Below are 27,611 nucleotides of genomic sequence, written 5' to 3' on the forward strand. Positions count from 1 at the left end.
CTCTGCCTAGAATGTCCATCCCCCCCATACCTCTCTCTCTCTCTTGCTTCACTAACGTCTCAGCTCAGATAATACTCAAAAAGGACCCCCTGGCCACTTCCACCACTGTCTGTCCATTGACCCCACTTGACCTCCCTCCATCGCACCCTCCACTCACTCAGATCATGTAGGATATTTGTGTGTGTGTTGTTGAACCACCCCCTACCTCCTGCCCTAGCCCTGCACAGCCCACGTGGGGCTCTTCAAACGTAAACCAATTAAACAAAAGTTAACACTCAGTTCTGCAGTCACGCCAGCCATGTTTCAAGTGCCCAGAAGCCACGTGTGGTTCACGGCTCCTCTGCTGGACGGCACGGACATAGAGCAGGCCAGCGCCATGGGAGGCTTCAGTGGACACGCAGTGTAGACTATCTGCCCCCGAAGGCAGGGACCCTCGGCCTAGAACAGTCCAGCGCACACAAGAGGTGTTTCAGAGATACTTTTGAATGTATTTTTATAGTTACTTGGTGGCTCAGATAGTGAAGAATCCTCCTGCAGTGCAGGAGACCTGGGTTCAGTCCCTGGGTTGGGAAAATCCCCTGGAGAAGGAAATGGCAACCCGCTCCAGTATTCCTGCGTGGAGAATTCCACGGACAGAGGAGCCTGGTGAGCTACAGTCCATGAGGTCACAAAGAGTCAGTCACTAACACTTTCACTTTTTTTTTAAATATAAATTTATTTATTTTAATTGGAGGCTAATTACTTTACAATATTGTATTTTACCTTCACTTTTCATTCAATGCATTTAACCAGAGAGGAGGACTGGGCCAACTCAGAGAATAGACCCAGTCTGGGAGGTGAAACCTGGCTTTGTTCAGTCTAACCGGGAGCCTTTGGCTCACCTGTGACCATGACCCTGGCCCCAGCCCATGGCCACTCCCAGCCTCACCACCTTTACCTGGCGGGCCCTCCCACCTGGCCTGCCCTTCCGCTGCCCACCCCTGGTTTCCAGTCTGTCTAACTCCATCCTTCCATTGGGGTCCAACTTTTCTATGAAGCTCTTCCCACCCCAGGGACTGCTCTCAGCTCTTTTCCACTCTGGACATGACACAGCACACCAGGCAGGGCTCAGGGCAGGAGGTGAGCAACTGAAAGTAATGCAGGAAGACCCCTCTCTCTAGGACCACATCAGGGCTGGTTGGAACCAGGCTCCCAACCCTTAGGGGATGGCATGGTGCAGATCGTGGGCTATGGAGACAGGACCTCAGTCCCTTCCAGGGCTGGGAGGCCTTGGGAAATCACAGCCTCCTCCTCTGCAGAACGAGGGGGTCATGGCTCTTGCCCCACAGGTGGTAGGGAGGTTTCAACAAGATGAAGTTTGCTACGTGGCAGCTGGGCCCATGCACACAGCTGGGGCTCCCTTCCTGCCCACTCCTCACCCGGGGCTCAAATCGCCCTCTCAATTATTTCCAGAATCTTCTTCCAACCCTGAGCTTCTTCCCCTCCCTCTCCCACTTCCTGAATAGTGGTCACACTGTGCAGCATGCACAGCAGGGCTGATCAGACCCAGCTAGCACCCCAGGCATGGAGAAAGCCACTGGCCTCACCTGTCCACGGTCAGATCCTGCAAGGTCTCTGGGGAGCTTGTTCGTGGTCTGTGGGTTGGGGACCAAAACAGGAGGGCCTCGTCCAGCCTGGACACAGCCCCATGCGTAGGGCCCCTCGGAGGACTGGCCTGGGAAGTGACAGGAAAGAAAGAAAAGATAGAAAGTGAAGTCGCTCAGTTGTGTCCGACTCTTTGCGACCCCATGGACTGTAGCCCACCAGGCTCCTCCATCCATGGAATTTTCCAGGCAAGAGTACTGGAGTGGGTTGCCATTTCCTTCTCCAGGGGATCTTCCTGACCCAGTGATCTAACCTGGATCTCCCGCATTGCAGGCAGACACTTTATCGTCTAAGCCACCAGGGAGGAGACCCTCCAGGGAACTTTTCGGAGAGTGTCACCAACAACAACATCTGCTGTTAGGGTGAGGCAGTATGTCTCGTGACTCAAGGCCTTTGAGCCCCCAAAGGTGGCCTCATGGTCACCACTGCCTGTCTGGTGAGGAACCCAGCTCAGTGATGGCGAGTGACCATCCATTGATCAGCAGCAGAATCGGGTCTGGGAGCCACCTCCTCTGACCACAAAGCCCAGGACACCTCCCTCAGCCCCGTACCCTCGTGGTCACGCAGGGTCATAACTCCCAGGCCCCACCCCCACACGGAGTGGACGGAGGAGCTGATACCCAGGCTTCGCCAATGGATCCCGCTTGTTTCCCCAAGGGCAAACTTGACCTTGTCTGACTTATCTGCTCTGCTCCCCAGAAATGTGGAGGGGAACGGTCAGCCTTGCCAGTCAGCAGTACCACTGGGTATAACTGGCCTTATATGGAAACTCAACTTGACCTTGAAGGACTGTATGCAAACCACAGACAGCCAGGTGGACACCATGGCTCTGGGGCTCCCTGAGTGCACCAGCTTTTGCAGCAGACACCCCGGAAGCTTCACCCAAGACTGTGAGCAGATACACTGGTTCCCATCAGCTTAGACAAGTGGCTTTCAAGCCTGGTTGCTCCCAGACCTCGCACCTGTCTCACACCTGAGCTGTCACTGGGGTGGGGCAGGAAACAGAGAAGCTCCTGGTCATCACACGGTCTTCTCCAAAGACAAATCCCTGAGGACAAATCACCCTGAGAGGACCCTGCTGCCCAAGGCTGACACGTGTGTTGCCTGCCTGGCACCCTTCTGAGGGCTGAGGGAGTGAGCCTAAATGTTGGGTTGAGCCTGCGTCATGGACCTCGTCGTGGGCATTGTGGAGGCTGAGCCCACTTTTCCCAGCTGGGTGGCAGTGAGCAAGGGACTCTACTTCTCTGAGCCTCAGCTTCCTGTCTGCAGAGCAGGGACCACCACCCTGTTGGGTCATCAGGACATCGTAAGCAAGCTAGCCCATCAGTGGCTGTCCCTGAAGACCCCTCCTTCACGCACCTGCTGAACCCCTCTGTTCAGGTGCCCCGTTGGGGTCTTGGCTTCTGCAAGCATCCAGCGCCTCCTCCCGGGGCAGGGACAGCGATTCATCCTGAACATGGCCCAGGGCATCCTTGATGAAGACACAAGAGGTCAAAAGAGTGGTGGGTGTCCCTGGTTGAACTGCTCTCTCCAAGCCTGTCTCCATCAAGCCCTCCCAAAGACCCTAGGAGGGAGTTGGACCCCCTCCCCTGGTGAGGACAGCAGAGGGCACGTGGCCTGGTGGTAGGGCCCTGGCCCTGTGTGCTTGGTCCTGCCAATGAAACTGCCTCCTGTGAGCTCCCACACTCCACTTAGCAGACGAGGAGCTTGTTTGTTCAGCCAAGCCACCCCCGGGTTCCCCAAGGCAGCATCAAAGGCTCCAGGCCCCTCCCCTTCCTGGGTGGAAGTTTCCTGTGTCCACTCTCAGAGGTGGCACCTGACCAGGGCCTCTGGGAATCCTGTCCCTCAACTTTCCACAGGCCCAAATGGCCACAGCCGGCTGTCCCTGGGCCCTGCCCCAAAAGACAAGCAGGGATACATTTGTGGGGCTTCCCTGACCCAGCACACACCCCCTCCCAGCCCGCAGAGCATGTGACAGGCAGCAAGCACCTGACTGCAGCTACAGCAGAGAAGGCATGGGCCCAGCAGAAAAACTCAGCTCCGGTCAACGTCCACGAGGGGCGGGGGGACAGGTCTCCTGCAGGTTCCCACAGCCCCGGGTACTTCTAACCCGGTTCTAATGGGTGATGCTTGCTTCCCACCTGCTTCCACACTAGAACCGAGGTCCTTCAGGAAGCAAACTTGCCTTCATTCTGTCTTCACCGTCACCCCTGCCAGGCACATACTAGGTGCTGAATAAATGTTTGACAGTGGATGGACAGACAGAGCCTGCAGGAAGGCCGGTGTTTCGAACTCAGGGTACATTTATTCAGCAAATATTTATTAAGCTTCTATATGGCTTCCCCTTATCAACTCATCTTCTTTCTATAGAAACAGACCCAGGATTTTATTCAGGGGTGCGATATATCATCCAAGAGACTGCTGCTGCTGCTGCTGCTAAGTCACTTCAGTCGTGTCCGACTCTGTGTGACCCCATAGACGGCAGCCCACCAGGCTCCCCTTTCCCTGGGATTCTCCAGGCAAGAACACTGGAGTGGGTTGCCATTTCCTTCTCCAATGCATGAAAGTGAAAAGTGAAAGTGAAGTCGCTCAGTCGTGCCTGACTCTTAGTGACCCCATGGACTGCAGCCTACCAGGCTCCTCCATCCATGGGATTTTCCAGGCAAGAACACTGGAGTGGGGTGCCACTGCCTTCTCCGATCCAAGAGACTACATTTCCCCAATTTCCCTTGAGTGCAAACACAGTTGAGTAGATCTGCTGTGTGTGTCTTCTGGGAAAGCTTCTTATAGGAAACTGACTCAACTGAGCAGGGCTAACCCCACTCCCAGGCTTCCCTGGTGGCTCAGAGCTGAAGAATCCGCCTGTGACACAGGAGATACGGGTTTGACCCCCGAATTGGGGAAGATCATCTAGAAAAGGAAACGGCAACCCACTTCAGTATTCTTGCCTGCGAAATCCCCTGGACAAAGAGGAGCCTGGTAGGCTACAGTCCATGGAGTTGAGAAGAGATTACTTAGCGACTAAACAGGTAAGGAACAAGTAATGGGTCAGGCGCTTTTCTAGGGGAGGAAGAAATGGAAGTGAACAGATGATGCCCCGCGCCCTCCTCACCTGTCCCCAAGCCCTCACCTGCTCTCAGCAGACTCCTCCATTGACCCTTAACTGGATCTCCTGCTTCCCCTCCCATCCTGCCCACAGTTGCCAGAGACGCCCCCTAAAATGCACTTGAAGAATTGATGCTTTTGAACTGTGGTGCTGGAGAGAACTTTTGAGAGTCCCTTGGACTGCAAGGAGGTCCAACCAGTCCATCCTAAAGGAGATCAGTCCTGAGTGTTCATTGGAAGGACTGATGCTGAAGCTGAAACTCCAATACTTTTGCTGAAGAATCGGCCTTCTTCCAATGTGAAGAGCTGACTCATTGGAAAAGACCCTGATGCTGGGAAAGACTGAGGGCAGGAGAATGGTTAGATGGCATCACTGACTCGATGGACATGAGTTTGGGTAAACTCCAGGAGTTGGTGATGGACAGGGAGGCCTGGCGTGCTGCAGTCCATGGGGTCGCAAAGAGTCAGACATGACAGAGTAACTGAACTGAACTGAACTGACCAGAAACACCCCGCCTTGGCTCCCCCTCAATCCACTGTGCTGCAATCTGGCACGGGAGGCCATCCAGGGCCATCACCGCTGCCCCTGACACTCCCTGCCCTGGCTTCTGCTCCAGCACCTCCTTGTCTCCTCCCCACCCTGGTTCCTGCCTGCCTCTGCACCTCTGCACACACTGTTCCTCCCACCTGCCTGGGAAGGGTAACTAGTCACCTGCCGCTTCCTCGCAAAGCCCTCCCTTCCCTTCCATACCCCGCAGCAGCTGAGCACTCAATCTCACTGAAATGAAAACTGGGTTGGTTGCCCTCCTGTTTCCAACCCTTCCATGCTTCCCACTGCTGTGAAAGATAAAGCGCCCACCAGCCCGGCCTCCCCACCCTCATCTCAGCAGCCTGGATGGACCTTCTCCCGCCTGCCTTGGGGCCTGGCACCTAGTGCCTGCTGCCCGCTCCTCTCCTCCCCACACCTCGGCTCACCCCACCTGCTCCTTGTCGGGGCTTTCCTGACTGTCCCCCAAATGAAGCCCCTCCCTTCCATAGCACCCCATCCTCATACCCCAATTTGTGACCTTCCAGTTACTGTGTGACAGTCTTGTCTAGTTCTCCTCAGAGACCCGGGGGAGTCTGGCCACACCTTAGAATCATCCAGAAACTTTTAACAAGTATCTGAACAAGGCCTCAGCCAAGACCAATGAAAAGCAGAGGGGTCTGGGCACGGCCCTGCTAGGCACTCAGACAGGCCCGGTTGACAGGCCAACAGGTCTGTGGGTGTCTTCTGCCCACAGACCTTGGGTTGTTTCTTGGTCTTCTCCACTGGCTTCCCACATGATCAGAACTAAACATTTTTGTCAAGAGCTTACAATCACCATTGGAACTAGATGGAGACGAGGCAATGAAGGAGAGAGGGGGAGAAGGTAAAAGAGGAAAAGAGAGGGAATGGGATGCAGAAAGGGAGACCAATTCAAAGATGCGAGAACCAGCAAGAGAGGAGCAGAAGGAAGGAGGAGGGAACAGATGAAAGGGAGGTGGAGGGAGGTGTCGAAGGCCACCACCATTCTGCTCTTCATTTCTATTTGAATTTTGTTCTAATACCCAAGTTGACTTTGACTCAGTTCTACAAATACTTTCTGAGTCCCTACTATGTGGCTGGCCTGGTTCTGGGGCAGGGACACAGCCATGGGGAACACACACAGACCTCTGCCTTGAGGAGGAGACCTAGGGAGGACTCCTGAGAAGATGATGCCATACCCATTTCATGTCACAAGTGATGAAATCAATTCTCAGAGAGGGACAGTGACTTGCCCAAGGTTACACAGCACATACAATGGGAAAAGAGGACCAGAATTCAGGTCTCTGAACCTGATCAGGTCTTCTCTCCGCCTTCCTGCCCCTCCCTGCTCAGTCTTGTCAGCCCTCCCTACTTTTAAACACTCTCAGGAGGATTTGCCTGTAACTTTATGTGGTTTTAGTTTTAACCTGCCAATATTTTGAAAAAAGAAAAGAAGGAATACAGTGACATCTAGGCACAAATATTATAAATGTGTTAGACTATATCCCTCTGGGCTTTTTTCCCCCCTTTTCTATGCATAGATATTTAAATTCTTCCATAAGTCTGTTTCTACAAAATGTTGACTTTTGCTTTGTGCATTTATCATAGGATGGTATCAGAAAACCATTTCCACAACTTTTGTAATTTCTACAACCTCTTCTGCAAAGCAGTGCTTTAGGGTCACCTTATTATAATCTCTGATGTAAGGAATGCCTTCACTGACCAAATCACGTCCTTCTGATCAGACATTGGGGTTGTTTCCAATTTTTACCAACTATAAACAGTGTTGAGGTCCTTTTAATATTTAAAAAATATTCAGAATCTTGAGGTTTTGCTCATTTGTATTTGTTTTTACAAGTAATGGAACTGACCTTTTTTGTAAGACCACTGGCCATCTGTATTACCTTTTATGTGACTTTTGCCTAGGTTTTTATTTTTGACATTATGGACACTATTTTAAAGCCTTTGCTCTCTATGGGAGTGAGTGACAAGTGTGTGACACGCATTTCTGCACAGATGCAAGCTCTGAGCAAGGAGAGGCTGCCTAGACTTGAAGGAACAATGATAAGATTCTCATACCCGCAACCAAGGGTGCTCTATTCACACTGCTGGGGCTGAGAAGCTGACTGGAGTGTCCACTTTCCCTGAAGCCGCTGCGACCTGGAGTGAGGTGGGGTGGGTTGGGATCTGAGCTCTGGGATGACAGCCTGCCACTGACAGAATAAGAGAGTGACTTTTAATCTCTGTACAAGCCAACTTGTTACCCTCCAGGCCAGGCAACAGCCCTTGAGCTGTCCCCTGTGGCAGCAATCATCATGCCTGCTTCCCCTACAAGCCTTTGAAGAGCAGAGTCACCTCTCCAGCCCCTCATGTCCTGGCATGGTGCTTGGGACATGAATGGTGTCTGGTGCACACTTGCTAAAAGCATTCAGACACATCTGCAGATGATCCTTGCTTATCTTGCAAACCAGGCTTCCCTGGTGGCTCAGTGATAAAGAATCTGCCTGATATGCAGGAGATCACCTGCAATGCAAGAGACACGGGTTCAATCCCTGGGTCAGGAAGATTCCCTGAAGAAGGACATGGCAACCCACTCCGGTATTCTTGCCTGGAAATCCCATGGACAGAGGAGCGTGGCACACTGCAGTCCATGGGATCGTAGAGTGACACGACTTAGCAACTAAACCACCAACATCTGGCAAGCCAGAGTCCTTTCAAATTTTCTTTCCCCTGGGATCCTGAGTAAACACTCCCTCCCCAAATTCCTCCCCAGGTCTGGACTTTGTCCTTGAAATGACTGTTTCTTCAGGGAGCTGGGTTCCAAGCAATTTGCTCTAGGAACTGTATACTCTGTGATCCTAGGTAAGCCAAGTGCCTCCTCTGTGGGGTTGGGGACAAGGACACTGACCCCTACCTGGCAACCTCCCAGCATTGAGGAGATTCTGTTTGGGAAAGTGTTTTGTAAATATGAAGCAAATAAAATATCCTCTCATAAAGATCATCCTCACCATAATTCACACCATGACGCCCAGAGTCTTCAGATGTAAGTAACCAATTGGGAGGAGGGTCCTGGGTGGAGGTACCCTAATAATTTGTAATAATTTTCTCTATGACACACACTTTCCAGGGGCTAGACCGCCCTCTGGTTTTCCACTTTCTATACCTCACTTCAGCATTGCATCTTGGGGGGGTCCCTTTGGCCAGAAGCTTCTATTTGCCATGGGCATGGAGCAAATATCTCCTTTGGTTCATCTATTCACTGAGTCACTTGCTCGCCAAGCATTTCACAGCCTCTGTCCAGGGGCTGGGATTTAGGGCTGAATGGTACCCAGCTGGTGATGATGAGGAAGGCACAGTTGTGGGGAGGTGGGCTGCCAAGTCTGGCACAGTGAGAATTAGGGCCCCCAGGGGCGGGTCATGTCATGATGGGGACACCAAGGACAGAGTGAGATGACATAAAATCAGGAAAGTCTTCCTGGAGGAAGTGGCATTCTCACCAAATGTAGAGAAAGAAGCAGGAGTTTACTGAGAGGCCAAGGGCAGCAGGTGGTGGAAGCCTTTAGACCCAGGGAAGGTGAGCAGGATGGAGGAGCAGGAGCCCAAGGTGGCTGGGCCAGGCTGGAGGAAGTGTTGTGCAGTGAGGCCGAGGACTGGGTTGGAGAAGCAGGGCCCTGAATGTCGTGGTTAGGAAGTGGAGCTGGAGCCCCAGCCGATGGAGCTGCTGGGGGCTCGTGAAAGGAGATCATTTGCGGGTTACACCATTACCCAGAGAAAGGCATTGAAGACCTGCTGTGGCTCTTAACCCCTTTGGGTCTAACCCTTTTGGAAATGCAGTCAGCCTTGGGAATGCATACAAGCATGCAATGATCTCAGAACTCCAAGTGCAATTCCATACATGCACAGCTCCGGGCAAGGGGCAGACCAAGACCCTGAAGGACACTCTCTGGCTTTACAGTGTGGTTATCAATACGTTGTAGCATTTCAACTTTAAAATTGCAGGCACTGCTCCTCCATGAGCTGGTGACTGGCTGGCACTTTGAAACGCCCAGCACCCCCTCTGGAGCATTTCTTCCTCTCCAGGTGGCCCTTTCTGACTCCAAGATTCGCAGAGTTGCGGCTGTCAGTGCCTTCTGAGAGGAGGACAGCCTGGAAGACTGTGACATACCCCGCGGCCCTGGGTGCATTCCCCTCCCAAACACCAAGGTCCCCAACAGCGACCCACAGACTGTCAGGCCCCTCCCCCTTCCTCTGTTGGCACTCTCTTGCCTTAGGCGGTCTTGTCATCCTATGTGGGCAGGGGTCTTGTCTTACTTCCCAGCCCCAGTACTGAGTTCACCATGTCATGTGGAGTGGACATCTGTTAAACACTGACTGACCCATGGATCAGTAGTTACTGGAGGAGCAGAGTGTGGCACCCACCAGCACATCCATCTGCCAGGGTGCAAATCCTTCCCCATCACTTAGTATCTGTGGGAACCCTGGGACTCTCCATACCTCCACTTCCTCATCTGTAAAATGGGGATAAAAGAGCACCTCCCTTGAAGGTCGCTGAGGGACAAAAGGAGTAGACAACAGATGCAGAGCACCAGAGATGGCATCTGGTGCAAAGATTCCCTAATAAACACAGGGATCATTTTGTACCCACACGAAGCTGGTGAAGAAGCGCATCAAGGAACTAGAACTGACAGTTCTGCCAGTCATGGGGCCTCTGTAACAATGCATCCAGTAGGTTGCACTGGACGTGTCTTCCAGTGTCCTCCCCAAACTTCCTAAGTTGATGTCCTAACCCCCAGGACCTCAGAACATGACCTGATTTAGAAATGCAGTCCTTGCAGACACAGTTAATTAGGGTGGGGTCATTAGGGCGGGCCTTAATCCGCTGTGACCTCATAAAAAGGGGACATTTCAACACAGACACCTATAGAAGGAAGACGACGGGACACAGGGGGAAGACGGTCAAGGAGAGAGGCCTGGAACTGACCCTCCCTCACAAGTCTCAGAAGGAATGACCCTGCAGACACCGTGATCTCGGACTTCCAGGCTCCAGGACTGTTGTTGAGATCACCCAGTCTGTGGTCCTTTGCCAGGGCACTGCAGGAAATCCTCATAGCACTTACCTCTACTTGATCAATAGGGAAATCGAGGCATAAAATTAAATGACGTGCAAGGTTCCCGGGACTCCCAGAGGGCAGGGCCAGGCTCCGGACCCTCCAGGTCGGGGGACTTGGCCCTGCCTGTCTCCATCTGGGAGAACTGCTAATGTCTGGAACAAGAAGCTGATCATCCAGGTGCGAGGCCCCCTTGGAGGGACCATCAGAAGGGGATGGAAGCCCTCCTCTTGGAAGAGAGAACAAGCCACGCGAGAAACACACAAACCATGATGAAACAGACACCGACAGCCAAAGTAAGCCCTTGCCAATAACACTCTCCTAGACAAGCTGCTAGATTGCTAAAAGCCAGAATCAGTGGCCGTCCCATGACATTTTATACTGAAATGGTCCCCGGCTTTTGTTCCATGTTTAAAGGGCTCTTGCATTCATGCTCCAATGGGCTCTTCACTCTGACACACTTAGAAGGCAGCGAGCGCTGCTAGCCTTTCGCCCAGCAGAATCCACAGGGGTTAAAGGCCCCAAGTTCACAGGGTCAGAGATGGCCGGGAACCTAGAGCATCTGGGCCGCAGGCTGAAAGGGGCCTGGACCCACCCATGGGGCCCCAATGATAAGAGACTCAGACAGTCTGTGGTCCTTTCTCCCTCCCTCCTTGCACTTGATAAATATCTACCAAGCTCCTTCCCATGTCAAGTGCTGTGCTGGAGCTGGGGTTGTGGCAGAAAACAGAGAGGACCCGAAGGATTCTGTGTGTGGGTGGAAGGAAACAGGGAGGAAAGGAAGGCTGGTGAGAAAGAAGGTGGGGTGGCGATGGGGGCGACGCAGGGCACCTCACATGGAGTGGGGGTTGGGTTCTTGCACTTGCACAACCACAGAGGGTGACATGAGTCCAGGTATGTTTCCATGGGCTGTTACCATGCCAACCTCCCTGCCCAGGGCGGTCTTTCAGGATGACTATGGAAGCAGCCTGAGGACCCTGCCTTCAGCAGCTCACCCTGCGGTTCACGGGCACTTGCTCCAGAGAAGCTGGGCCTGGCACCAAGGAGAGTGCACCATCTGGGCCTTCAGCCCAGGTCCCAGGAGGACAGAGGAGGAAACACTACCTGAAGGAGGCCAAGGAGGAGGAGGAGGCGTGGCCGGAGTCATTGCTGGCCGCGAGACAGCACGGTTGTGGGCTGAATTGGGTTGCCTAAAAATCAAGTTCAAGTCCGAACTGCCCCCCCCCCCTCCGCCAGCACCTGTGACTGTGACCTCGTTTGGTAACAGGGTCTCTGCAGATGCCCTAATGACCTCCCTACTAAGGGTGAGGTCATCCTGGAGCAGGCCAGGCCTCGCCCACCCCACCTGCCCCTGCAGACTGACCTCCGGCCTCTGAAACCAGGCAGAGGTTCTCAGCCCTTTGTCCGGGAGAACCACACCTAGGGACAGCCCTGCCCGGAAAGCCACCACAGTGCTCTCCGTCTCCCACGGCCCATGGGCTGCTGTGATGGGGGAGCTGGCGATCACAGGCCCTGCCCACTCCAGGGCCTTGTCAGCCTGTGTTTCCATCAGCATCTCCCGCAGATCGGAGGAGATAAATCGCAGTCACATTTAACTGACTCCAGGGCTTCCCTTCCCAGAAGGCGATGGCACCCCACTCCAGTACTCTTGCCTAGAAAATCCCATGGACGGAGGAGCCTGGTAGGCTGCAGTCCATGGGGTCGCTAAGAGTCGGACACGACTGAGCGACTTCACTTTCACTTTTCACTTTCCTGCATTGGAGAAGGAAACGGCAACCCACTCCAGTGTTCTTGCCTGGAGAATCCCAGGGATGGGGGAGCCTGGTGGGCTGCCGTCTATGGGGTGGCACAGAATCGGACACGACTGAAGCGACTTAGCAGCAGCAGCAGCAGGGCTTCCCAGGTGGCACCCGTGGTAAAGAACCCGCCTGCCAGTGCAGGAAACGTAAGAGATGCAGGTTTGATCCGTAGGTCGGGAAGATCCCCTGAAGGAGGAAATGGCAACTGACTCCAGTATTTTTGCCTGGAGAATCCCAGGAGCAGAGGGGCCTGGCAGCCTACAGTCCATGGGATTGCAGAGTCGGACATGACTGAAGAGACTTTGCACGCAGTGAAGCCTAAGCTCTTGGGACAAACAAAAAGACAAGAAAGAGGAAACCATGATGTAAGCAGTGTGAGTGATTCCATCCAACCTCCGCTGGACGAGACAAGGCCATGAAGACGTGATGGTGGAGATGACGATGGTGACGGTGACGATGATGCGACAATCTAAATCCTACGGGTACCAGGCTCTGTGCCAGGGCCTTCCCAGCACTTTCTCATTGCATCCTCACAATCACACTAGAAGCAGGTCTCAGTATCGTTCCCATTTCACAGTTGAGAACACTGAGTCACAGAAAGGCTTAGTAACCTGCTGGACTTTATCGCCACTGGTAAGAGAGAGAGCTGAACTGCTCTGTCCACTTGGGGTCCCACCTGCCACTTAAAGCATAAGCCTCGCACCCCAGTGCATGTGTTTCCCGCGTTTAAGGATCAGCATTTTCTATTTCAGAGGCCCCTGCTCCCTCTGCTACTCATCTGATAATGGGCCAGCTTCTCCCAATGCTAGAGGCAAAAATGGCTGGAGACCACGCTTGATGGGCAATTCAGGGAATTTTTGAGAGACTTTTGACTGGGCACCACAACCTCCAGCAAAGTCTTGAGAGCATGAGCCCCTCGAGAGATGTAGTTCTCCTCCAGTTTCTTGAGATTTTTCAATGATAAGGCCTGAAACATCTAAAAAGTCACAGATGTGTGTCAACAAGGGGCTTATAACTGATGGCACCCAAACTACTGAATGCAGCCACTGACGCTGCACCAAACTGCTCAGGATCCAACTCTGGCCCCAGGGTCCCAAGGTAAGGACAGCATCTTGGAGTCACCACCCTGATCTGGCCCGTGTTCCCTTGCTGGCCCTGATTCTTTGGAGACCCTCCTGGGTCTCAGTTTCTCCATCTAGTCAGTGGAACTGCACCTGGCTTGCAAGGCTGCTCTAAAGATTAAATGAGAGAATGTAAAACGTACAAAATATTTACTCATCACTAAAACATTTAGGTATTCAGCCTTTCCCTTAGATAGAAGAGAAAGTAGCAGGGCAGAGAGATTGGGAGAATAAAGGATGTAAACTAACAGCCTAAATTAAAGTCTTACATTTAGGAAAATTACAGAAAGGATTCTAAAGGAGAATTTTCATCTCTACACCATTTATTTTCTGAAATTACAACAAGGTGCCAATATCAAAGGTACAGTGTTTTCCTTTTATCTGATGAACTTAACGGAGGAAGAACGAACAGGACACACAGAGGTGACACTGCAGGATGAAGTATGGAAAAGAGAAACTGTGAGCACAGACAAACTCATCACTAAAACCATCTAGGCAGGATGCACGCCATGATCTTGAGGAAACTCAAGTTCCAGTTAATTTGAAATAGACTGTCCAGGCCGGAAGATAAATGTGATTTTTTTTTTTTTTCCAATGAGCCATCTTCTTTGGGCTAAGGTGGCTTCCTGATTTTTCCTTAAATGCAAATCGAACCACTGGGATCTTGATCTCTTGGAGGGAGCTGAATTAACTCTCCCTTTACAGGGAAGCAGCCTCTTGGGGGAGAAACAGAGCACCCTGGACTCGCGTGCAGCATGGATCAAATTCCAGTTCTGCCTCTTCTGAGCTGTGTGACAACGGGCCAGTGCGCTGCTTCTCTGAGCCTCAGCCTCCTCTGTGGAGTGCGGACAGTAATAGTGCCTGCTTCACAGATCTATGAGCATTAAATGATGCCTTGAAAATACCGCAAGGTGCCAAGCACATGGCAGGAGTATTATTAAACACACATTTTTGCTCTTCTAATCAGTTAGATGATAACATAAATGTCCAGCTTGCCCTTGGCTCCACAGCTTAAGAAACTTACTCAGGGTCACACAGCTAGTAAACAGGAGAACTAGAAAGGGGCCCAACCCTGCATATTCTCTACTGCACCAGCCTTGGGGGGTCTCCTGTGTGCTGCTGCTGGGGCTGCGGCTACGGAACCCATCTGACCTGGACCTGCCCTCGACGGGCTCACAATCTAAACAAGCAGAGATGAAGATGCAGATACAGAACCACCAGGCTGGGAACCGTGGTCACCTTCAGAGCTGTGAGGGAGGTGGGAAAGGCTGACTGCTTTCCCAGGGAGAGGGTGGATTGGGGAGGCAGGAGCACAGGACAGTTACTCCACACTACACGTGGAAGAGAGCACCTGGGGCCTGGCACAGGCGGGGACCCATGAACTGTCGGATAAATGGACGTACAGGAGAGACAGATGATGAAGGATGAAAGGTAGCTGGTTGGCTCCCTGGAGAGTGCTGGATGCAGAGATACAACAATGAGATGGTCCAGTGAATAAGATGATGGAGGGTGAGTAGAAGAGAGCATGGATGGGTGAACAAGAGATTGGGTGAGTGGATGGAAAGGTGGATGTGTGGCTGAGCAGGTGGACAGATGATGGGGAGGTTGCTGGACTGGTGAACGGGTGAGTGAAGTTGTATGGGTGGACCGGTGACACCAGGTGGGTAGATGGGTGAGTGGATGGAATGAAGGAGGGATGGATGGGGATGGTGGTTTGGAGGGGTGAATGAAGAGGAAGACGGGAATGAAGGAGTCCATGACTTGACTAAGCGGCTGGGCGAGAAAGTTAAGAGGAAAGCAGAAAATCACTTGCGCCCTGGGTTGTGGTCACTTACCAGGCTACGGGGACCAGTGGGGGCCTTGCTGAGCTCTCTCTCCCCGGGCGCCTGGGCTCCCAGTTCCCCCCGCAGGCTCTCGTTGTGCTGGGTGAGCTCCTCCACCTGGGCCTGCAGGCCGATCTCCGACAGCTTCAGCCCATAGATGCAGCAGCAAAGCTCTTCCAGCTGCTCGCGGAGCCGCCGCTCGGTGGCGCGCTGCTCCCGCAGCCGGCGCAACGCCTGGTCCCGCTCGCGCTCGCCGCGCTCGGCCCTGGCCCGCAGCGCGCGCAGCTCCGCAGCCCCTTCGGGGGCGCCCCGGAGGTCGCCCAGGCCGGAGGATCGGGGGCCGCCGGGGTTCGGGGCGTCCAGCTCGGCCAGCAGGAGGCCGGCGGCGCGACAGAGGCGCCGCACGTCCAGCTCCAGCCGCTGCACCTGCGCCCGCAAGACGCGCTCCTGCTCGCGCACCAGGCGCAGCTGGCGCCGCTGGATCCGCCGGCCGCGCTCCAGGGCCGAAGCCTGCCGCCCCAGCGCCGCATCCTTGCGCCGCAGCCGCTCCCGCAGCCGCCGCAGCCGCCACCGCTGCCGCTGGGCCGCGCGCTCGTTCTCTCGAACCTACGGGTTGGCGGTGGAGGAGGGCATCAGCAAGGCGGCCCGGGGTCTCACCGATCCTGTCTTTATTTGAAACTTCGATATTTTGTTGTTCAGCGTGCCTTTTCTTTTCGCATTAGTTTTTGCATTAAAATATTGCTTCGAACATTATTTATCTCAATGACGGTTACTGGCGCCCTCTTAAATGTTGCCCAGGACGCAAGTGCCTTCCTTCAGGTCCTCTTGAGCTCCAAGGACAAGGACTCAGGGAAACTTGGTCAGGATGGGGACGGGCTGGTGCACACTGGGAGGGCCAGTGGTTCCAACACAGAGTACCCCCACACCAGTTTGAAAAGAGCTGCCACCTGGAACCCCCTGAGTGTCGCTTCTTCCACGCCAGAAGCTCCCAGACCTCTCCGTTGCTCAGTGCCTACAAGGACCCTGCCTGGTCCAGTAAGGGTCAGCTGAAAACCGTGACTTGTGGCTGAGACAAGATCAACCGTGTCACAGCAGACATTCCTTACTGTGAATACAACCCTGAGCCACTGAGAAATGACCTGCTGAATGTCAATCGGCTAAAAGTCACTGACCCACCACGTGTCTGTCTCAAGGATTTTTGTTTCTGCATGGCTCCCCGCCTAACCAAGAACACACCTCCCTGTTCTTAAATCTTGACCTCCCAGGCCCATGGGCTGTACACTGGACCAGGGTGACCCACTCACTGCAAAAAAACAGGGTCCTGGCCTAATATTCACAATTAATTTATGTACCTGGGTAGACTTGCCTTCCTGTTAAGATGTTTCAACTGTTAGTGCCTGCACATATATTTCTTAAGAGCTTGCAGAAGACAAAACAAAGAAGAGCAAACGAGAAACAGGAAACCTGAGAACAGCTTGGCAGGCTTTACTTTCAGGGGAAATTGGGGCAGAAGAAACTGGAGTCAGATTCCCTTTGAGGACTGCCTGATGGTGCAAATCCTGTAGTCAAGTGATGCTTAGAGCCCAGAGCTCCGTTACCTAGACGGGTCTACCTCGATCACCTTTGGGAGTGACCACAGGTCGCCACAGAAATGAGGCATCTTTGTATGCAAATAATTACGGCAAATATAGTCAACAGTGGGGCAAATTGTCATTTGGCAGATATCAGGTACAAAGGGCAGAGTTCACGCACTCCTGCAAACTTGCTCTGAAATGCAGATAGTTCCAGGCAGAGGGGGAGGGTTAGCATCTGGGCTGGGCTGAAGCTGGGCCAAGTGGTCTCCGAGGGGGCCCTGAGCCAGCCCCCTCACCACCGTGAATGTCTGCCCTTCACCTGAAAACAGTGTTTTGTGACAGGACGTTCCCAGGAGCATCCTGGTGACAGGAGAACAGAATGCAAGGCGTGCGGCCACAGAGCTGCAGGTCCTGCAGTGTCTGGAGCTCACTCCCAGCATTTCTCTGGCTTGTCACCCTCACTTCTGTCTCCCCATCAGAGTATGAACCTCTGGTGATTGCAGAGCTTTGCATATGTTTTTCAAATTTATTTTACTTTTTTGGCCACACCACGAGGCATGAAGGAATCTTATTTCCCTGACTAGGGATTGAACTCATGCCCCCTGCAATGGAAGCACAGATTCTTAACCACTGGACCGCCAGGGAAGTCCCAGGACTGTGTATGCTTACCTGGGAAGTCCTACATGTATATAAGGCTTTATTACAGGATTTTCTACAGAGATTACATGGTTGATGGCAGGAGCCCACACAACACCACTTTATCGTGGGTTAAAAAGTCCTGGATCTTGATAATGATGGCTTGTACCCAAGAGGATAGACTCAACTTTCTGCACCTAAATTTCAATGTAAAGGGAGAAAGCGGCACTTGCGTGTCTCCCTGGTATCTCAAAGGCTAACATCGATTTAATTGAACTTATCTTCCCTGCTTCACCTCTATTTCCTTTAAAAGCTAATCGATCTGGTGTTTTTCAAACTTTTTGGACTGCCTCCCACAGTAAGAAACATCTTTTAAGAACATGGCCTGTTACACACGTGGCAGGCGTTGACATCTGAAACAAGCTTCACAAAACAGCACTCCCCTTCACACACATGATGCCCTTTCATATTTCCTATTCAATTCCATCTTTAAATGCTGGTTGCAAGTTACAGAACTGATTTCACAACCCACTGGCGGGAGTCAACCTGCAATTTGACAACTGCTGTGCTCGCCTGTGAGTAGCAATTTGCTAAAAGAGGATGCCTCTCAGGATCTTTGGGTCTCTGCCCACCAAGCCTCTGCTCTCCAGCCTTCGTCTTCTCTCCCCTGGAACACTTCAATAAAGACTAGTAATTACAAAAGCAACTAGTGCTATTTAAATGCCTACTGTTTTGAGTGTTTTACACATATTAACTGATGCTGAAGCTGAAGCTCCATTACTTTGACCACCTGATGTGAAGAACTGACTCACTAGAAAAGATCCTGATGCTGGGAAAGACTGAAGGCAGGAGGAGAAGGGGACGGCAGAGGATGAGATGGTTGGATGGCATCACTGACTCGATGGACATGAGTTTGAGCAAGCTCCAGGAATTGGTGATGGACAGGGAAGCCTGACGTGCTGTAGTCCATAGGGTCGCAAAGAGTCGGACACAACTGAGCGACTGGACTGAACTGAGCTCTTTTAAAGTGTGTGTGTGCTTAGCTGCTTAATTGCGAACGACTCTTTGTAACCCCATGGACTATAGCCCACCAGGCTCCTCTGACCATGGGATCCTCCAGGCAAGAATACTGGAGTGGGTTGCCATTTCCTACTCCAGGGGAATCTTCCTGACCCAAGGATTGAACCCATGTCTCTTGCATCTCCTCCACTGTCAGGTGGATTCTTTACCACTGCACTACCGGGAAAGCCTAACTCCCTTAAACCAGACAACAAGTTAGGAAGGTTGGTGCTGTATCATTCCCATTTCACAGATGAGGAAACTGAGGCCCAGAGAGGTTAAGTCACCTCTCAGTCACATCACAGAGCTTGTGAGTGGCAGACCAGGGTTTGGTGCCAGACATCTGCCTCCAGAGCCAACTCCCTTAACCACCCACTTCTCCAGTTACGCTCTAACTTGCCACCTCCCTTCACCACCTCTCTTTCCCATTCGATTAGAGTGATATCCCCAAAACCCTGACTTGAGCCTCTCCTGCTCAAAGTCCTGCTCCCTCTTGGCTTCCAGACTTTGGTTCACGCCATGGTTCTAACAACTTGTCCTCCTTGGGACCCTCCTGTCTCAACTCCTGGTCCTGCTATGCTCTTTTGTACCTCCGTGCCTTGCCCAGGCTCTTACCCACCCTCGCATGCTGTTCCTGTAAGGCCCAACTCACAGGGCCCAGAAAGCACACTGTTGCCTGCACATTTCCTCATGGCTCCATCACCCGGTTTTGGAGTTACTTGTTTCCTATCTGTGTCCCCACCCACAAGCCAGCTCCTGAAGGCAGAGACCTGGCATCAGTCCTTCTCCTTGTCCTTAGAGCAGAGCTGGCTCCCCTGATGTCAGGCACCAAGCCCACAGAAATGAACCTCTGGCCAGAGCTCCTAGTGGGTGCACAGCTCCCACAGACCACCCAGTGGATCCCAGCCAGAGCCCTGTGAGCGGGCAGGGCAGGACGCGAGCCCCATTTTACAGATGGGACAGTTGAGGCCCAGAGAAGTCACGTGACCTCACACAGGTCCAGTGGCCCCTGCCCCTGCTAGAATGAGGACCCCTCTCACTCCTCCTGTCTGGCTCTCCACACCCTCCCCATGGTCTATATTCAGGCGCAGCTGCTGCCACGAAAAAACCCACAGGGTGACTCTGCTGCGACAAGAAAAAAGTGCCAGAAAGGAGGAGGGGCTGTGTACCTGGCTGGCCAGCTCCCCCTGCAGTGCGTCTAGCTGCTCCTGGGCCCGGAGAGAGGCACTTCGCTCCTGGAACACGCGCGTGCTCAGCTGGTCCACCTTCTGGAGGAGGTTCCTCTCCGACAGCTCCAGTTCCTGAATCCTGCACATCGAAGCAGCAAGGTGCTTACTCAGTGTTGAGTCCTGCCCTGGCCACAGGTGCGAGGCCTTGCACCAAGACCACAGCAGCAGTGCCCAGAACCAAGGACACCTCCGAGGCTAATTGAGCCCCTTTGTAACTAACTGTTGCCAAAAAGCCCCTTGATCATCACTAACAAGCTTCCTGACTCCCAGTTAGGCAAAGATGCCCACTCCAGCAAACACACTATCACGCCCCAACCAGTCACCTAACACCAGCCTTCCAGCAGCAATGGTCTTTGTCTTGAGGCTATAAACATTGGCTATTGACCCATGAAAACTGTCGACTCTCCCTGGCCCATCAGGAGTTGTAGGCCTTCTGCACTCACAGTGATCATTTTATACCTGTTCTTTGTTCCTAATAAACTCACTCTTTTCTGCAGTACTCCGTGTCTGGAAATTCTTTTCCAACTTGTGCTCAGACTGCCCCAACATTCAGGATGCAGTAAGCGTGGCCTAAGGTTTTCACAGACATTGGGATCATCTTTTTTTTTCCTTCTGTTTTTTGGTCAATTTGATATTCAGACCAAAAAATGACATTTTATAAAACATTCATACGTATCTTTTTCAAGATAATCTAAAATAGTTTGGAGACCTCTTTTGAATAACAAGGCACCAGGAACCTTAACAGTGTTCTCAACCCTTCAACCCTAAACCAGTAATTCCCAGTACAAGTCATACCAATGAAGGACTGAGCCCGAACCAAACATCTGCATTGTCTCAATTAATCCTCATGTGATCAGCCTGAAAGTAGGCTCCTTTTCTCCTATTTTGCACATGAGGAAACAGGATCAGAGAGGCCGGGCAATTTGCCCAAGGCAATGGCACCCCACTCCAGTACTCTTGCCTGGAAAATCCCATGGACGGAGGAGCCTGGTAGGCTGCAGTCCATGGGGTCGCTAAGAGTCGGACACGACTGAGCGATTTCACTTTCACTTTTCACTTTCCTGGATTGGAGAAGGAAATGGCAACCCACTCCAGTGTTCTTGCCTGGAGAATCCCAGGGATGGGGGAGCCTGGTGGGCTGCCGTCTATGGGGTCGCACAGAGTCGGACACGACTGAAGCGACTTAGCAGCAGCAGCACACAGCGTTATAGAGTCCAGGCTGCATGACTCCCAAAGTTACAGTGTTAATCACTCAGTCATGTCCAACTCTTTGGGACCTCATGGAGTGTAGTCTACCAGGCTCCTCTTTTGGAATTCTCCAGGCAAGAATACTGGAGTGGTTGCCATTCCCTTCTCCAGGGCATCTTTCTGACCCAGGGATCAAACTTCAGTCTCCTGCATTATACAGGCAGATTCTTTACCATCTGAGCCATCAGGGAAGCCCATGACTCCCAAACTCAGGCTCTAATCCTGTGCTCTGATGCTTTCCACTTGAGCTACAGTCTTGAAAATCTCTTCTAAGGAAATGATTAAAATGCAGAAAAAGTTTTTTGTGATTACAAAAACTCTGAATTACTTACAGAAGACAGAAGTTGGAAATGACCTGTGTAATAGTTAGGGATGGCTAAGCCTCTGGAAGTCTTTTTTATTATCCCGAGGAAGTGCTGAAGTTGCATCATATGCAAAGTAATACCCAGGCTGGAAGTGAGCTCTGACCTCAGCTCCATAGACAGGAGAAGCACGTGTGAATGGAGGGAAGCCAAGAGGGAAGATCTGCCTGCTGGTCCCATTGAGAGAGGAGGAGCTACAATGACTCACTTGTCTGTCTCCTGCCTGGTATCCAAGTCCCTTTCATGTGCCAGTCTTACTTCTGGACTAGATCACCATGAAACCCGTGGAAAGTATGCGGCCTATGTGGACAAGCTCTACCCATCCTCATCCTTCACCCAGCTCCACACCACGTGACCTGCACCTCCAGGACAGACTCTGCTTCCCCGGGCGAGGACCCAGATTTGCCTGCGGGCTCTCCCACTCACCAGTCATGAGGCCTTAATAGGGCTCACTCACTACTATGACCCCCAGGATCGTCATCTGTAAGAAGTAACTGCACCTTGCTCTGGGAGTTATTGCGATGATTAAATAAAATGATGCACTGTTATTAATGATCAGGCCAAGAGCCCCCTCTCCTACTCTAGTTTTGAGGCCCTGGGGGAAGGTCTCTAAAGTGACAGAAGGGAGGGTGCCGTCTTGTATAGATTAAAATCATGTTCCTTCTAAAATGAACCAGAAGAATAGCGCTCATGCTTAGTCACTCAGTCGTGTCTGACTCTGTGCGACCCCATGGACTGTAGCCCACCAGGCTCCTCTGTCCATGGGATTCTCCATGCAAGAATACTGGAGTGGGTTGCCAGGACCTTCTCTAGGGGATCTTCCCGACCCAGGGATGGAACTAGCATCTCCTGCATTGGCAGGCAGATTCTTTACCACTGAGCCACCAGGAAAGGTTAATCAGTCAGAGAGTTGGGAGGAGTACCTTCTGATTGATTATAAAATGTGGTGATACCTGAATGATAAAAGAGAAGCCTAACTTTTTTAGTTTTTGAGACCAACATGAACTATTAAATCTGAGACAATATTTAATCCTGGTATTATCCCATTACTTAAATTAAGCAGAAAATGACTAATCTTATTGTATCAGGCTGAAAAATGGCCTCCAAATATAACCAGCATCTATGAATATAACCTTAAGATGCCAAAGAGACTGTAGATGTGATTATGTTAGGTATCTTGAGATGGAGAGATTATGCTGGATTATCTGGGTGGGACTAACTGCAATTATAATTGTCCTCGTGAGAGAGGGGCAGAAGGTGAGACCACGTGACCACTGAAGCAAGAGCTACACTGCTGGCTTGAAGATGGGCAGAGGCCAGAAGCCAAGGAATGCACCTATAAATGCTGGAAAAGGCGGACGCAGATCTCCCGCTACCCCGTGACTGTCGGCCAGTGAGGCTACTTTAGAACTTCCGCCTCCAGAACTGAAAGACAACGAATGTGTGTTGTTTGAAGGCAGAACATTTGTAGTTATTTGCTTTAGCAGCTGTAGGAAACATTTTTGTTGTTTAGTCGCTCATTCATGTCCTACTCTTTGCAATCCCATGGACTGTATGTAGCCCAACAGGCGCCTCTGTCTATGGGATTTTCCAGGCAAGAATACTGGAGTGGGTAGCCATTTCCTTCTCCAGGGGATCTTCCCAACCCAAGGATTGAACCTGCATCTCCTGCATTGGCAGGCAGATTCTCTACCACTGCACCACCAGGGAACCCCCTAGGAAACACAGACACTTAACAGATAAGGACTAGACAATGAAAATACCTTTTTCATTGATTCAATTCAGTCGCTCAGTCGTGTCCAACTCTGCGACCCCATGAATCGCCGCACACCAGGCCTCCCTGTCCATCACCAACTCCCAGAGTTGACTCAAACTCATGTCCATTGAGTCAGTGATGCCATCCAGCCATCTCATCCTCTGGCGTCCCCTTCTCCTCCTGCCCTCAATCCTTCCCAGCATCAGAGTCTTTTCCAATGAGTCAACTCTTCGCATGAGGTGGCCAAAGTATTGGAGTTTCAGCTTCAACATCAGTCCTTCCAATGAACACCCAGGACTGATCTCTTTTAGGATGGACTGGTTGGATCTCCTTGCAGTTCAAGGGACTCTCAAGAGTCTTCTCTAACACCACGCTTCAAAAGCATCAATTCTTCGGTGCTCAGCTTTCTTCACAGTCCAGCTCTCACACCCATACATGACTACTGGAAAAACCATAGCCTTGACTAGACAGACCTTTGTTGGCAAAGTAATGTCTCTGCTTTTGAATATGCTATCTAGGTTGGTCATAACTTTCCTTCCAAGGAGTAAGCATCTTTTAATTGATTAGTGACAAGTTAAAAATATATTATACTATGTAGAGCCGCAAAGAGTGCTATGAAACTGGGAGACTCTATGAGGGAACTTCCACCAGGATAAATTGGTGCCTTGTTGCTGCAGGTACCACTGGGCAGGCTGCTTGGGTCCAGGTCCCAGCGACCCCATGTGATGGTCTGTGTGACTGGGGAGAAGTTATTAAATACTTAAGCCAGCACCTTGATTTCCCTACCTAGAAACTGAGGATACCAATATTACTTCGTTTTAAATATTTTTTAAGGATTAAGTCACTCTGCTTATTTAACTTATATGCAGAGTACATCATACAAAATGCCAAGCTGGATGAAGCACAAGCTGGAATCAAGACTGTTAGGAGAAATATCAATAACCTCAGATATGCAGGTAACACCACCCTTATGGCAGAAAGTGAAGAAGAACTAAAGAGCCTTTTGATGAAAGTGAAAGAGGAAAGTGAAAAAGTTGGTTTCAAACACAACATTCAAAAAGTGAAGGTCATGGCATCTGGTCCCATCACTTCATGGCAAATAGATGGGGAAACAATGGAAACGGTGACAGACTTTTTTTGGGGTGCTCCAAAACCACTGCAGATGGTGACTGCAGCCATGAAATTAAAACGCTTGCTCCTTGGAAGAAAAGCTATGACCAACCTAGATAGCATATTCAAAAGCAGAGACATTACTTTGCGGGCAAAGGTCCATCTAGTCAAAGCTATGGTGTTTCCAGTAGTCATGTATGGATGTGAGAGTTGGACTATAAAGAAAGCTGAGTGCCGAAGAATTGATGCTTTTGAACTGTGGTGTTGGAGAGGACTCTTGAGAGTCCCTTGGACTACAAGGAGATCCAACCAGTCCGTCTTAAAGGAAATCAGTCCCAAATATTCATTGGAAGGACTGATGTTGAAGCTGAAACTCCAATACTTTGGCTACCTGATGTGAAGAACTAACTCACTGGAAAAGACCTTGATGCTGGGGAAGATTGAAGGTAGGAGAAGAAGGGGATGACAGAGGATGAGATGGTTGAATGGCATCACAGACTCGACGGACAACAAACTCGATGAGTTTGAGTAAACTCCGGGAGTTGGTGATGGACAGAGAGGCCTGGCGTGCTGCAGTCCATGGGATCACAAAAAGTTGGACACAACTGAGTAAATGAACTGAACTGAACTGAACGATTAACCCTGTTAATACTTGTCGAGCATGTAAATAGTGCCTTGCCCAGAGCAAGCACTCAACAAGTATTCAGTTATTATTAATTTTGTTGCATGTAGGTTTGAAGTGAATTTGCAGCAATGATGGTGTTATGGGGAGTGGGGATCTCTTTCTCAAATTCCTAACACTGTGGTTGCATTAGTTTTACCATAAATACTTTTAAATTTTAACTCTTTAATGGAAATGATATCCAATATACACTATTGATCTTTTACTGTACCTTACCTGGAGGAAATCTATGGTGACATTAGCCTGAAGTCTATGTTCACAATTGTGCGTTCAGACCCTGGCTTCAGCTCTTAGTGACCCTGGATAATGTATTCCATCCTCTGAGCCTGTTTCCCCATCTGGAAAAGGGGCTCATATCACTTTGTGTATCACAGGGTTCAAGTAACAGCTATCTTCACCCGTGTGTGGGAGGACCTGCACTCTTGGTAAGCCTTTTTCTCTGAACCCTTGCCACGGATCTTGCTTTCCCTTCCACCCTGCTTCTGTGGGACACAGCCCACATTTGGGGAAGGAAATGGCTACAGAGGACAAGAGAACTGAGGACCCAGCCCACATTTCCCCACAGGTGGGTATAGGATACAGCCTTCCCAGGATGGCCTCACCCCAGCCCCAGCCACAGAGGCCCTTCCCCTCCATCACTCATGGTGCCTCCAGGCTGTCTGTCTCTTCCTCACATGGAAGGGTCTCCTCTGGCAGGGGTTTCCCACCCATCTTTTCCAGGCCTCATGACCTCATTTTCACTGCCAGGTATAACCAGTTGTGGGTTATACTTTTATCTCTCCTGCGCTGGGGCCCTGCCTTTTCCAGCTGTCAATCCCTAGAACTTGTGTTTTGGACTGTGTGTGTTAGTCACTCAGTCATGTCCAATTGTTTATGACCCCATGGACTATAGCCTGCCAGGCGCCTCTGTCCATGGAATTTTCCAGGCAAAAATACTGGAGTGGGAAGCCATTCCCTCCTCCAGGAGATCTTTCTGACAACTCAGGGATCAAACCCAGGTCTCCTGCATTGCAGGCAGATTCTTGACTGTCTGAACCACCAGGGAAGCCCCTTTGGACCAAATATATCCCCTGAAATTCATATGTTGAAGTTAGCTAACCCCAGTACCTTAGAATGTGACTGTATTTGGAGACAGAGTTTTTTTTTAAAGAGGTGATTTAGTTAAAATGAGGTCATTAGGATGAGCTTTGATCCCATATGATTGGTATCCTTATAAGAAGAGGAGACCGACATGTACAGAAGACACAGAGAGAAGGCAGACAACGTCAAGCCATGGAGTGCAGTCTCAGAGAAACCAGCCCTGCCCACACCTTAATCTTTGACTTCCAACCTCCAAGACTAGGTGTCAAACAAGAACATAGGCTTTGGATAAAGACCTGGATTCAAATGCCCCACCTCTGGACCATGTTGCTTCCATTAGAAAATAGAGCCTATGCCAGGAGGTTCAGCTATTTTCATGCTGTGCTGTGCTCAGTTGTGTCCAACTCTTTGGAACCCCATAGACTGTAGCCCACCAGGTTCCTCTGGCCGTGGGATTTCAGCAGGCAACAATACTGGAGTGGGTTGCCATTTCCTCCTCTAAGAGACCTTCCTGATCCACAGATCAAACCTACGTCTCTTGCGTCTCCTGCCCTGGCAGGCAGATTCTTTACCACTGAACCACCTGGGAAGCCAGGAGGCTCAGCAGTGAGAATCAAACAAACACAGGGAATCTGCTACAAAGATGACAGAAGAGATGAAAGGCCAGACAGAGCGGACAGGCAACCCAGAGGTCAGCCACCACTGGGGCCACTTCTGCCCCTGGGGCTGGAAGGACAGACAGAGAGAAGATGGAGACACCAGGGCCCAGGAGCAGGACCACAGAGGATGCCAAAAGCACGACTGAATGGCAACCACTGTGGGAGATGTCACCCAGAGCAGAAGAGAGGTGGGAGAATCCTGGCTTCTCCCTCCTCCTCCCTTCAGCACCTCCCATTGGCTGGATCCACATGAATACCAATGAGCAAGGGAGCCTGGGAAACAGGCTCAGTGCCTGTGGTACAGAGCAGAGGATGGGAAAGACAGAGGAGCCAGAGGCTGCTGTGGGCAAACTATGGAACACTGATTGCTTTGCCTGCACCCTTAACCATAGAATGGCTTCCCTGGTGGCTCAGAGGGTAAAGAATCTGCCTGCCAATGCAGGAGACCCAGGAAAAATCCCTCGGTTGGGAAGATCCCCGGAGAAGGGCATGGCAACCCACTCCCGTATTCTATCCTGCCTGGAGAATGCCGTGGGCAGAGGATCCTGGTGGGCTACAGCCCATGGAGTCACAAAGAGTCAGACATGACTGAGCGACTAACACTTCCCTTTCCTTCAGCCATAGAAACGATTTAATACACCCTTCTACCACGATGAGGAGGCCCCAGGATTTGTAACATACACAAAGAAGAGGTCCAAAGGGTATATTTACCTGTTCCTCAGCACAGACTCCGACATCATGTACTTGTCCACAGCTGCCAACAGCTTCTGCTCCGAGGATTCCAGCTGCTTCCTGAGTGTTCCCGTGTCCACGTCTGGACTCCCGGCTGCTCCTCCCAGAAAACATCCCTGCTCCTCACCACTCTCCTCTACATCCTGGAAGATCCAGGACGTGTCGATCTTCACATCAACGTTCATTATATCAAACCCATCACTGCTGGGGGCTCTGACAACGTAACTGAAACTTTTTTCAGTCTGTCCTTTAGCGTTTGGCTCCATCCCGTACATAGTTCATGGGCCAAGACTGAATAAAATTAAGCGAATCTGCAACACTGACTTTCTGGAGATTT

At 51.3% G+C, this 27,611-nt stretch overlaps 1 protein-coding gene across 1 annotated transcript; it reads right to left on the reverse strand.

Annotated features, from left to right (window-relative positions):
* Positions 1–866: 866 nt before the first annotated feature.
* On the reverse strand, positions 867–27,540 carry LOC102390277 (protein CROWDED NUCLEI 3). Its single transcript, XM_044945509.2, has 5 exons — positions 27,254–27,540; positions 19,586–19,724; positions 15,160–15,753; positions 3,004–3,115; positions 867–1,714 (listed from the first exon to the last, which is right to left on the reverse strand). The coding sequence occupies exons 1-5, from the start codon at positions 27,538–27,540 to the stop codon at positions 1,509–1,511; spliced, it is 1,338 nt and encodes a 445-aa protein (XP_044801444.2). The 3' UTR covers positions 867–1,508.
* Positions 27,541–27,611: the final 71 nt, after the last annotated feature.

Source organism: Bubalus bubalis, chromosome 7 (assembly GCF_019923935.1).
Source record: "Bubalus bubalis isolate 160015118507 breed Murrah chromosome 7, NDDB_SH_1, whole genome shotgun sequence".
In the NCBI taxonomy this organism is placed as follows: Eukaryota; Metazoa; Chordata; class Mammalia; order Artiodactyla; family Bovidae; genus Bubalus; species Bubalus bubalis.

What these genes read in the sequence shown, in the direction of transcription:
- LOC102390277 (XM_044945509.2), bottom strand. Translation starts at nt 27,540, where the DNA reads ATGGAGCCAAACGCTAAAGGACAGACTGAAAAAAGTTTCAGTTACGTT. An exon ending in CCACTGGTCCCCGTAGCCTG is followed by an intron (nt 3,116 to 15,159) that starts GTAAGTGACCAC and finishes GTCTTCATCAAG; the next exon opens with GATGCCCTGGGCCATGTTCA. An exon ending in TGAACAGAGGGGTTCAGCAG is followed by an intron (nt 1,715 to 3,003) that starts GTGCGTGAAGGA and finishes GTCACTTCCCAG; the next exon opens with GCCAGTCCTCCGAGGGGCCC.